This window comes from Lissotriton helveticus, chromosome 8 (assembly GCF_964261635.1).
Source record: "Lissotriton helveticus chromosome 8, aLisHel1.1, whole genome shotgun sequence".
Lineage (NCBI taxonomy): Eukaryota > Metazoa > Chordata > Amphibia > Caudata > Salamandridae > Lissotriton > Lissotriton helveticus.
Window position 1 is genome coordinate 1,676,580,009 of NC_136069.1, and position 13,792 is coordinate 1,676,593,800.

A 13,792-nucleotide genomic window follows, 5' to 3' on the forward strand; every position below is an offset into this window, starting at 1 on the left:
AGCAAATCTCACGGGAACCATAGGGCAACAATATTTTCACTTGTCCATTGTATCACAGAAATGTATGCTAAAGCGCCGTGTTTGTCACTGTCGCTCAAAATGAACTTTTGGACACTTGTTTACATCTATTTAAATGCATTCACCCCCAAAAATATATTCTTGAATTAAACTCGAGCTTTTGTGCTACATATTAGGCACTCCTGCGAACACACATGACAAGACGGGCTTTTTTGGGAGCAGTTCGTCCGTGAATAACAAATCGATATTTTGCCAAAATACACATCCAAATGTTTTCAACATTATGCAACAGCTAAGTGCACATGCATGCTACAGTTTTACGATGCTTTTTGAGGCATTAAGCACCCGGGATCACTTTCGCCCCTTTGATGTCATCAAAGAACATGTTGTGTTAATGCTTTGCTGCTGCCCGTTTGACTTACAACCTGCTTTCTCTTTACACAAACTCGAGGTTTGTGTTCCTTTATTTTGAGATGCTTTTAGTATTACTTTTAGTATTACTGTCACACACACAAGCACAATCACAGACACAACCACAAGCACAACCACACACACAACCACACACACAAACCCAAACACACAACAGCACACACATAAACACACACAACCACACACACAACCACACATAAACATTCACAACCACACACATAAACACTCACAACCACACACACACACACAACCACACATACAACCACACACACACACACACAACCACACACACACAACCACATACACATAACCACACACACAACCACAAACACACACACAAACACAGACACACAACCACAAACACACACACAACCACACACACAACCACACACACAACCACACACACAACCACACACACACAACCACCCACACACAACCACACACATACAACCACACACACAACCATACACACACAACCACACACACACAACCACACACACACAAAACCACAACCACACACACAACCACACACACACACACACAACCACACAAACAACCACACCATCAGTGCACACTTTCACCAGGCACAGACACCATCAGTGCATGCTTTCACCGGGCACAAACACCACCAGCCATCAGTGCATGCTTGCACTGGACACAAACACCACCAGCCATCACTGCACGCTTCCACCAGGCACACACCACCAGACATCAATGTACACTTTCACCAGGCACACACACACCTCCAGCCGTCAGTGCACGCTTTCACCAGGCACACACACACCACCAGCCGTCAGTGCACACTTTCACCAGGCACACACCACCAGCCATCAGTGCACGCTTCCACCAGGCACATACACCACCAGCTGTCAGTGCACGCTTCCAGCAGGCACACACACCATCAGCCAGCAGTGCACACTTCCACCAGGCACACACACCACCAGCCATCAGTGCACAATTTCTACAGGCACACACGCCACCAGCCATCAGTTTTTAGGCCTACAATTTGTAGACTTTTGTTGCAATTGGTGTTGCAATATTTAGCAATGCCAATAGCTCAAACTTAATTAATGTGAGACCTATGGCATTGCAAATGCTTGTTAAAAATGTTGGAAATCCATTCAGTATTTTATGAGAAAAATAGAAATAAAGATAGTGATATCTATGGCTGCGGCGGATCCGCGCACCCTACGCGCAACCTCCCGATCACGAGCTTCATGTTAATTGGCTGTCAACACTCCAAACCAGGAAGTGTTAGCAGCCATTTTGTGCCTCTGTAGAACAGAGGCAGAAGAAAACCAAAGAATAAATGTGGAAATCAGGAAAAGGGGCAGGGTAGAAATACCCTGACCCCCTAGGTTTGTATAGGGGGTGCCACTAGGACCCCCAGGGTAAAAAAAAGTATTTTCTTTTTTTTAAATTGGCCAAATACGCGCTGGGGGCACGGATCCAGCCACAAAAAATGAAAAAAAACGAAGCGATTCGTTATCAATTAGCACCCGGGTGGGCCAAGTCCCGGGGGCATTTGTAAATAATATTTGCAGGGGCCAGGGGGACACCCACAGCCCCGAGCACTGCCACCCCTGGGGCTTCTTTTTTGTTGAAATAAAAAATTAAATGTGTGGGGGGCTCGAGCCCCCCCACACACCCTGGGGACCACCACCTCCCTGGGGCACTAATATGTCAATATGAGGGTCCTTTAAGGACCCCCGAGCCCCGGGGACCACCACCTCCCGGGGCTTTGTTCAGATTTGGAGGGGGTGACGTGGCCCCCCTTCTGGAGCCTGTGGTGGCCCTGAGGACCGCCACCCCGCAGGCCCAGCTCCTGCAGTGTCCTGGGGTGCCCACCCCCGGGACACTGTTGTTTGCAATGACAGGTTGGGAACCTCGCGGCTCCCGACCTGTCATTGCAAACTGCTTTGCTTCATTGAAGTGAGAACAGTGAAACCTGCTCTCGCTTCAATGAAGCTAAGCAGTTTGCTTTTCCCCATGGGGAGCTGCATGTCAGCAGGTCCCCATGTGGAAAAGCAATGCCGGCTCCTGTAGGACGTAGGGAGCCAGTGGGACCGTGGGGGCATTGGGGTTCCCCCGACGGTCCCCGACGTGTTAAATGGGCTCGCGGGATGGAGTCTCCAGAGCAAATTGATCATTATTGGTAAAAGCCATTTTTTTATGGGAAAATACGGAGTTGCGTACCTAGCGTGGCGCTCAGCACGGCCACTAGTGTGCACACGAGGGGTAGGCGACTCCTAGCGCAAAAAGCTATGCCGGCTCCCGAAGGTCGCAGGGAGCCGGCTGGACCGTGGGGGCACTGGGGCTCCCCCCCTCGGTCCCCAACATGTTATATGGGCCCCGAGGATGGGGTCTCCGGGGCGAATACAAATTAATGATAAGAGCCATGTTTTATTTTACGGGAAAATACGGAGTTGCGTACTTTATTACAAGTAGAAATATATTATTTTTATAAATACCTTAGATAATGTCTAGCCCTAATATGTATATAAAAGACACGTACATATCATTTTAGAACATAAAAAAATTTGCGGGAGTCGTGCACCCAGCGCATCGGTACGTGTATGACATCACGTATGGCGCGGGCATAGCATAAGCATTGCGTACTGTAATGTGCATGTGTCGCGAAAGTGCAGGAGCAGGAGTCGCGGACCGGTAGCATACCGGACGCGCACACCACGTAACGTATGTGTATAAAGTAGCTGCACAACGCGAGCCCGTCGCACTCAGTATGCGGATCCTTCACGGCTTTTCTAAAACGGCGGCTTGGATTCTCATATCCGTCATGCTCGGTGCGCTTTCGGTGCGCGACTCTAACATTTTTTAATGAAACAAAATTAGATATTAAAATAAAAAAATAAAAAATAATTACACTATATTTTACTTTTACATTTAAAAAAATGCAAATATCAAAAGAAAAACAATATTATTTAAGAAATAATATATTTTTTTTAGAACTGTTCAAAAATCCCGAAATTCTGTACAAAAAATGTATGTAAAACACTATTACAATTAAAAAATACCATTTAAAAAACCTTAGAAATTCACTGAAAAAGCATAGGTTTCAGACACGTTATAGTTAGGAATTAGCATTTAAAAAACCTATGAAATTCACTGAGTAAACCATAGGTTTCTGGGGCGTTATAGTTAGCTGGGCATTTCACTCATACAAAACCATAGAAATTCCCCCGTTATAGTTAGTTCAGCTAATTATAACTCGCGCGCCTGCAATGCACTGCTGATGACGTCACATATTACATCACTCATGACATGGTCAGTGACATCACTGATGACATCACTGATTACATCTCAAATGACATCACTGATGACATCACTGATGACATCAATCTTTGATACACACACTCTGAAATACAAACTAACATTTTCAAAACAATGGACATACTACTACCACTTACAACACACCTATTCAGTAATTCCAAAATCTACACACACATCCACTCATTCACCAACAGTCCGATACAGTCACTCATACATGTATTCACTCATCATAGGTACTCATACACCTATACATCCTGTTACACACTGCCACTCATCCATAGAGTAAGTCACACACATAGTCACACATGCAAGCAAAGGGGCCCATTAGCATGTCGGGCGGATCGCCACTGCCATGCAGGCGGTGGCAATCCCCCCTCCATATTACAAAGGCGGGGGGACCGTGGCGGACGTAAACACCGTCCGCCTCTTTTCCGCCCCGGTCGCCTTGCGGCCGAGGCAGAAAAGGGTTCATATGGCTGGCGGTGTCTTTCAGACACCGCCAGCCATATTAGGATGGCCAGGACCAGATGCCTTTCCGTGGCGGCAATGCCGCCATGGAAAGGCATGCAGTCTTCACTTTGGTGAAGGCGAGGGTGGGGTGCACATGGGGGGTACCTGTGGTACCCCCCTGCATTTACATATGCAACTCAGTAGGCACCGCGCGGTGCCTGCCGCTTTGTGTAAGCAAATGCATCACAGGCATTTATAGCATTGCGGCGGGTGCTGGTGTGAAAACCGCCCGCCGCAATGTTATAAATGCAAGATGCGCCACCCCACTGTGGCGGGCGCATCATAATATGCTAGGAGGGGCCGCCGCACAGCTCGCGGGCGGTCCCGTTTTCCGCAAGGATGGCGGGCAGGCAAAGTCCGCCCGCCATCCTAATGGGGGCCAAAGTGTCAAACATCCATTTACTTGCATATACAGTTATACCCACACTACCACACTTACATCTACAGAAACTTACACATACTTACTCTCTTAAACAATCACTTATAGAAACACCAACTTATTTGTACAGGAAGTTCCAATCTCTCACTCTCATATATACTCACATATATATAATACTCGCATACAATAGTATAAAACATCTAGTTACTTATAAAGACACTATTGAGACAGTCTTTCATTTACTAACACACCCATACATACACTCATCCACCTATACAGTCCTGCACACAAATATGTTCAACACTTACAAATAGTGACTCACTCATTCATGCATCTATGCACTAATTAATACACCCACTGAACCATACAGCTACTTAGACACTCATACTGATACTCAAAAAACCAACCCATGCAGTCACTTATACATTAAGTGAGAGACTGAAACAGATATTTACATATTTAAACATTACTCACTAACCCGTGTATTTACTAAGATACACTTAATCAGTCCGTTGTACAATAAACTTTACAAAAAAACATCCATTTAGACACTTATATACCCATTTATTCTTCCATTAACCTTGAGATATACATATATAAAACATATTTAAATTTAAGAAAAACACACATTCACTGGATGATGTCATCAGTGATGTCATTTGAGATGTCATCAGTGATGTCATGAGTGATGTCACTGACCTTGTCATGAGCGATGTAATATGTGACATGATCAGCAGTGCATTGCGGGCACACGAGCTATAGTTAGCGGAATTTCTATGGTTTTGCATGAGTGAAATGTCCAGCTAACTAAAACGCCCCTGAAACCTGTGTTTTTTTCAGTAAATTTCTAAGGTTTTTTAAATACTAATTCCTAACTATAACGTGTCTGAAACCTATGTTTTTTTTTTCAGTGAATTTCAAAGGTTTTTTAAATGCTAATTCCTAACTATAACGTCTCGGAAACCTATGTTTTTTTCAGTGAATATATATATATATAACCTACTGGTTGTCGCCAGTAGGTAGTTATAGTTAGGACCTAGTTTCCATAAGAAAAGCATTTTTTCTTTTCCCAATAACTTTTGAGCAGGTCAACGAATCTTCGCAAAATTTTTAAAACTATTGGGGCGCGCCGGTCAGCTCCTGTCTTGAAAGTTTCGGGGTGATTGGACAAGCGGGGGCCGAAAAAAAGGAGTGTCCCAAAATACGTTCTTCCCATGCTACTTTCCATAGGAAACTTTAGACAAAGCTACAGGCCAAACTGCTGAACGGAATTACACCAAATTTGGCAAAAATGTAGCCCTTGGTTCAGAAAAAACTTTCTGTTAAATGGTGTAAATATGTTCAGTAGTTATTGAGAAATTCAAAAACGAAAAAGTTTTGATATCTTGGCAGAGCCTAACCACACAAGCACGAACTTGCCTCTGATTGGCTTCCAAAACTTCAAACTAAGACAACTTATTTTTCTTCGAAAATTACGAATTTAGCTACGAAAACTAAAGACATTTTCGCAATAGTTGATGAGCTTGCGCAACCCGACAGAGTGATAGCTAAATCTGCCCACTCACAAATACTATGCGACTCCCTGAATCCATTCTTTATTGACAAAATCGCCTCCATCAAAAAGAATATTCCCACACCCATACCTCCAACCACCCCTCCAATCACATAAAAATCCCCTCACGTTCAACTAAATTCCCCTGATCTCCAGAGAAGAGTTTCTGATTCTCCTAAAAAAGGTGGGATCTGGCTCCCCCAATGATTGTTGCCCCCCTCACATCTTGCAAGAGGCCTTCCTTAACTGGCCTGACCCGCCTCTCTCACTCCTTAACAGCTCCCTCAAACAAGGTATCGTTCCCGATACCTTTAAACACACTGTGATTGTCCCGATTTTGAGGAAACCGTACGCCGATCCGTCGGTTTTGAGCAACTTACGCCCAATTTCCCTGCTCCCTCACCTCAGTAACATACTGGAGGCCCACGTTACCAATTGCCTCAGCTCATTTATTGAGCATTCTCAGTTTCTCGACCCCCGGCAGGCGAGATTTAGACCAGCTCACTCCACGGAGTCTGTCATCCTTGCAGTCATGGACGAGCTTAGGAGAGGAGCCGATAAAAACACCACCCAGGCCCTGGTGCTCTTAGATCTGTCAGCCGCTTTTGACACGGTCGATCATGATCTTCTGATTGACCGTGTCAGCAATGCTGGTATTCAGGGTCTGGCCCTCAGATGGATTTCCTCCTTTTCACATAAGCGATTCCTAGCAGTTCATCTGGCTAACTTCTCGGCCAAATAAACCAGACTGACCTGTGGGGTCCCCCAGGGTTCTTCTCTATCGCCCCTTTTGTTTAATTTATACATGCAACCCTTGATTGTGTCCTTACGCAACAGCCCAGCTATAACCTTCAATTATGCCGACGACCTCCAGTTGGTGTTCGATATTGACTCCTCCAATACATCAGTCACCAATTTTCAATTCACCATGACCTCCATCAGTGAACGGATATACACCAACCAATTAAAACTTAATCCTGACAAAACAGAGCTGATCCTGACTGGAGGTGCCGCCAACCCCTGGGATTCCAACTTCTGGCCCCCACTCCTGGGCAGCTCCCCCCGCCCAGTGGACACTGTTAAAAGCCTTGGGGTCATAATCTGCAATGACCTGTCCCCAAAACCTCAAATTAATGCAGTGGTATCTTCCTGTTTTTTTCATCTTCGCAGAATTCGAAAGATCTGCAGATTTCTGACCACCGAGGCCCTTACTCTTGTCATTCTGGCTCTAGTCATTTCTCGCATCGACTATGCAAACTCACTTTATGTTGTATTCCAGCATACCAACTCCGCCGTTTACGGCTAGTACAAAACCAAGCAGCCAGGCTCATTTACCATCAACATAATCATCAACATGTTAGCCCTCTGATGAAGAGCCTTCACTGGCTCCCGGTGGCCAAACGCTGTGTTTTCAAATTGGGTTGTACCATCTTTAAATCCCTCGCTGGCCAGGGCCCAGCTTTAATTTCTTCTATGATCCATCGCTATGTCCCTATACGCGAACTTCGCTCCTCCCACCTCAATCTGCTTATGATCCCTGCCTTTAAATACAAAAAACATGGTGGCCTCAGATTTTCCTTTCTGGCCCCCTATTTCTGGAACTCTCTTCCGACTGAACTGAGATCTGTAACCAGCTACACCCAATTCAGAACACTTCTCATAACCCTTCTGTTTTTACAAGCATATGAGTAAAGCTCCTGCTTCTGCTGCCGTCCCCCCGCTCCCAGCGCCATGAAACCGCTTGGTTTAAGCGCGCTTTACAAATTATTTCAACATACCATAACAAGCATTGGCAGCCATCTTATGCCTCGGATGGAGGGAGAAATAAAAAGGTAGGATAAAGAAAACAATAACATGAAAAGGGTGCAGGGCAAAAACACCCTGACCCCCAGGCCTGCTCAGGGGGTCCCTGTGGGACACCCTGAGTAGGCCTGGGGTCAGGGGTCCCCTGTCCGGAAATTTTAAAAAATGAAGCTCCGTCTCCTCCCGAGCTTCGTTTTCAAAGCCTCCGGGCGGGCCAAGTCCCGGAGGAAATTTATTTATGTAGCGGGGAACCCCGTAGCCCCGGGACCGCCACCTCAACAGGGCTATGTAAATTATAAGTGTGTGCGAACTCAGAACGCATCTTTTGGATATTTTATGTGTTTCAAACGTCACAAGTCAAGAAATAAAAAAGAAGAGTGGCGGAGTTCTGTGCTTGATGGATGTGAGATTCTATCCACCAGCAGCTGCCGGTCCCACAGTGCAGACTCCATTCCTGGACCCCTACTACTACAAGGTGATGATCCTTTGTGCGCCATGGTGGATGGGGAGAGTGTTTCAGGGGCTGTTGTGTATGATGGGCGGGGGAAGATTCACTTGGACAGCAGCATGCAGTCCTTCCCCACAGAGAGGACACACTTCTACTAGGCAGGGTGCTGGCAACAGCCCCCCTCACCGGGGTGGCAGTGCTATGAATACCAGTTCTGTCAATGAGTAAACCCTCCGGGCAAGGCTTGAATAGAACAAGCAGCACATTTAGCAGTCAGTTGAATGTGTTCCGCTGTATCAGCTGGGGCTGAAACCTACACTTGCTACAGCCGGTGCAAGCACTGCAGGTGCTCTCGTGGCCCTGCAGGTTGGATCGGCCGTTATTTGGAGGATTCAGGCTGGATGGAGCTTGTGTGTTGTTCTGGTGTCACTCCCATGGTGCTCTCAGCAGGCTGTCCCCACCACACTCAGGGGCTCTGTTGCACTAACCTAGGCACAATGCATGTCTGTTTATGGCAGGCACGCACCTTGGATGTGATTCCCTGTATTTTAACACTATGTTAGCATATAGTATGTGTGCTGCGTTACTACTTCAGTGGGTCCAGCCAACACATTGACACCCGCTTTCGCTGAAAAGCAGCCCGATTTTATGTTTTTTCTTGTTATACCCATGGACTGACTCTTAGAGTCTAAAACTATCCCTCCATGAAAGATAGTGTATGTAGGGGCAAAGCAAAGGTAAAATGGGTCCTAATGCGATTCACGTCTTTCCTAGTAAAACTGTTATTAATGGAGTGGTGGGGGCCTCATGCGCCGTGTCCCACTGTCACTGCCCCTGCTGCACTGCTGAGAGCGCCCCTGGGTACGCACACAGACACATACTCTCTTGCGCGCTATCACACACTCACACACCCATACGCACACACTCTCACATACACAAAGACACACACTCTGTGCTAGGGGCAGGGCACAGGACATGCCGCTCTTACCTTGCGACCACTCCATAGAGTTTAGAGTGCATGTACCCTGGTTGGCACTGACAACACAGGCTTGCATGTGCGCCTCGAGCTGGGAATCTGTTTCAATAACCCTTGACCTCACCAGGTAGGTTGCTCCCCCTCCGCACAGCATTGCCTGTGTCTCCCTGCCCCAGCTGCCACTGCTGAGGAAGTTCGAGGCCCTCCACCACCCGCAGGCTACCACCAGCACCTCATGCCTGGTGGCCAGTGGTAGGCCATTGTTGTGTGGCGTTTTAGGCTTCGATTAAATTTTCCCGATTCATGCCCTTACATAGTTACAATTTACATTGTCCTAATATAGGCATAGAAATCAAGCCCTTATTTAGACATAGCCCATGCCGACCAAATACAAGCATGGCTACTTCTACCCATACCAAACGTCACAGCGATTTCTTGGATAATCGGCTTAAGCAGTTAGGGAACTTCCCCTTGCTCGAATATTGATTTGTCCAAGAACTCATGTACTTTGCAAAGAACAACTATTCCCATGGGGTTCTTTCCTGATGTTATTATGCCCGACTTTACGTCAAACTATGGCATTCCTAAACACCTTCAAGGTATAAATATACCTTCACTTGCACTAGCAAACACACGGTGGTTCGGAGCAGTTCGACTATCTACTTGCCCGACGCAGCTTGCTACAGCAAGCGCCAAAGGAAGCCGACCCTCCAGCTGACGCACTGATCAAGAAGCTGTCCTTTCTCCTGCCGAGAATCCAGCTCCAGTGTTTCCAAGCTTCCCTTGCGGGGTGTTGGGAAATCCTGTCCTGAGACAGAGATACCAGACCTCCTTCATTCTAAAGAAGGTATGGAGCTGATGAGAACCTAGAGAAATCTTGGATAGATTCTTGGCAAAGAAAACTAAAAACCTATGCTACACAATACTTACTTCTTCCCTCGTACTAGACTTAGGTTAGGTACATTGGGGTAGGCATATTTTAGAAGCACCAGTTGAGTATTTTAGTCTATATATTTATGTATGTATTTTTATATTGATTAGACACCATAGAATGCTCTTACAGTATTATTTCATATTACTGTTTACGCTGTACGCATTATACTTTGGAGTCCGTCTAACGATTGTAGCAGTTCACTTCTCTTGCATGAGAAAGAAGACTGTTCAATAAACCTTTTTATTGAAAATGCCCGTCTCTCTACATCTCTCCAACTCTGTAGAAACGAAGCATGCACGATTGACTGAGTGAAATACTTATCTATTGCTTCCACGACTCTAGAGATATATTTCTTATTCTTGGGAAACAAAGTTGTCATGTTTATGCCATTGTCAGAAACTAATCCTTTCTTGTGAATTTCGAGAAAGTTTCTAGTGACCTCTGAGTTAGCTGGCACTCACTATTAAGTTTAGTATATTCAATAGAGAACTAGTCGACCTCAGTCCTAAGTCTAATCTATAGTATATACTATTCCAATGCACAGAGCCTATTGGGAATATATGAACTACACTATTGCCTGTATTTTCATTGTTGTGTCTGTGACTGCTGTTGTCTGTCTTCCTCCGCTGCCTGTATGTGGTCCATGCCCGTTTGTTTTCCCTCTGTTCCCCTTGCTGTCCCCGTGCTCTCTCTGCCCGGTCTTTCCTTCTTTACCCCTCGCTGTCCCCGTGTCTATGCCCGGTTTTCCCTTCTGCTCCCCTTGCTGCCCCGTGCCTCTCTGCCCGTTCTGTCCTCTGTTCTTAGCTGCCCCTGTGTTTCTGTATTCGGTATTTTGCCTCTGTGACACTCATTTTTGTGGTATTTCTGTGCCCTTTTTGTCTTCCGTTCCACTCATGATTTGTGCCCGTCTGCCTTCTGTGCCACTTTTTTCCCCTCGTTTTTGTGCCCCTTTTGCCTTCTGTTACAATCGTTTTTGTGCCCTTCTGCCCTCTGTTCTACTTGTTTTTTTGTGCCCTTCTGCCCTCTGTGCCACTCGTTTTTCCCTTGTTTCTATGCCCCTTTTGCCTTCTGTTCCATTAGTTTTTTGTGCCCTTTTGCCTTCTGTACCACTCGTCTTTCCCTCGATTTTGTGCCCCTTTTTCGTTCTTTTACCTTCATTGTCTCTCACTGCCCTCGCCGCTTTGTCCTCTGTGGCCCCTCCTCCCTGACTGCCCGCTGCCCATTGGCTGCCCGGCCTCCCGCCTCGCAGCTGCTCCGCCCTCCCACCTCCACATATATGCTGGCTGCTGCGCGGCCGCGCTGTTGGCGCTCCAAAGGTGTGCCTAAAGCAAGCCCGTCTGCGCCCGTACCACGCCAGCACCAGAAGTCTGGCCCCCACACCCGCAATGATGATCGCCGCCACTACAACGCCAGCACTCTGCATGCTCTCAACTCCGGACGGAGCTACACCTGCTTCACAGCCACCCCGAAACGCACACACTGTCCCTTCATCTGCCAGAACTGCAGCTACACCAGCCTCAGAGCTGACAAACCACCCGCCAAGAAAGACCCCAACCACCTCCCTTGCATAATACTGAACACCCGCTCCGCACGAAAGCATGCTGTCGAGCTCTGGGACCTGCTTGACACAACATTCTCATCTGTTGCCTTCCTGACAGAGACCAGGTTTAACGACTCCTCCGCACTCGACATCGCCATAGCCATCCCAGACGGCTACAAGATCACCTGCAGAGACCGCACCAACGGGGTCGGAGGAGGAATCGCTATCGTCCACAAGAACAGCATCAGGGTCTCGACTAGCACCGACGACGCGCTCAGCACCGCCGAACACATGCATTTCCAGATACACACAGACCCTAACTCCAACCTCAGAGGCACCCTCGTCTACCGACCCCCCCGGACCGCCCCCCCCCCCCTAGTTCAGTGACTCTTATGCCGACTTGATCAGTATGCACGCCTTGACCTCCACCGACTACATCCTCCTTGGAGACCTGAACTTTCACCTTTAGAACAACAATGGCAACAGCTCCACAACCCTGATCGATAACCTCGCCAACCTCGGACTGAAGCAACTCGTCACAACGCCCACCCACTCCGCCAGCCACACGCTCGACCCCGTCTTCTCCTCAAGCCCACACGTCTCCGTCAGCCACACCACTGAACTCCTCTGGGCCGACCAGCGCTGCATCCACTTCACCTTCCAGAAACCCACCGCACCCAACCGATCCCCCGCCACTGCTGGAGCAAAATCACAGAAGACCAACTACATGCAAACCTCACTCTCAGCCCACCCACCAATCCCTCAAACACTGACGACGCTGCCCACAGCCTCAGATGCTGGATCGAGGACTGTGCCAACACCCTCGCCCGCTAAAGAAACCCCACCAGAGAGACACCAGCAAGCGGGCCAGCTGGTTCACCCCAGAACTCCTAGCCTCCAAGCAAGCCTGGCGGAAACTAGAGAAGAAATGGCGCAGTGAACAAACTCCGGACAGCACACAAGGACGCCATCCGCAACCACCACCACCTCATCAGGGCAGCCAACAGGACCTCCTTCAAAGACCGCCTCGACAATAACGCACACAATAGCTCTTCAACATCGTGAAGGAACTCTCCAACCCCAGCTCCAACACCAACGACATCCCGCTGTCGAAAGACCTGTGCGACTCCCTTGCCACCTTCTTCCACCGCAAGATAGCAGACATCCACAACAGCTTCAACACCCAGACAGCCCCAATGGACAGCAACACAACAGACACTCCGCACACCATCGACCACGACCCCCTATTAGCCTGGCCCAGCGTGAGCATCGATGACACCATTAAGACCATGTGCACAATCCACTCCGGATCTCTGTCAGACCCATTCCTGCACCACGTCTTCAGCAGAGCAAGCAGCTCCATCGCACCCCACCTGCGCAACGTCATCAATCTCTCCCTCGAGACCGCGACCTTTCCAGAGACATGGAAACACGCCGAGATCAACTCCCTACTCAAAAAACCTAAGGCAGACCCAAGAGACCTCAAAAACTTCCGGCCCATCTCTCTGCTCCCCTTCCCGGGCAAGGTAATCGAGAAATTCATCAACAGACAGCTAACCCGGTACCTCGAAGAAAACAGAATCCCGGACCCTTCCCAGTCAGGGTTCTGCAGCAACCACAGCACGGAGACTGCCCTCATCGCCGCCACCGACGACATCAGGACCCTGCTGGACAATGGCGAGACCGCAGCACTCATCCTCCTAGACCTCTCTGCCGCCTTCGACACCGTATGCCACCGCACACTACGCGCACGCCTCCACTCCGCAGGGATCCGAGACAAGGCTCTGGATTGGACCACCTCCTTCCTCTCCGGCAGAACCCAGAGCGTCCGCCTCCCCCATTCCTTTCCAAAGCCTCCGAGATCATCTGCGGCGTACCCCAGGGATCCTCCCTCAGCCCGACGCTGTTCAAC

General features: G+C 48.1%; 1 protein-coding gene across 1 annotated transcript in view; it reads left to right on the plus strand.

The window, feature by feature from the left end:
• The first annotated feature begins 7,107 nt into the window (after positions 1 to 7,107).
• Positions 7,108 to 13,792, plus strand: part of LOC144774081 (transient receptor potential cation channel subfamily M member 2-like) — a 334,005-nt gene continuing 327,320 nt past the window's right edge. Inside the window, exon 1 of the mRNA XM_078659108.1 lies at positions 7,108 to 7,320. Within this exon, the coding sequence (XP_078515234.1) occupies positions 7,108 to 7,320 (213 nt within the window). The remainder of the gene's footprint in view (positions 7,321 to 13,792) is intronic.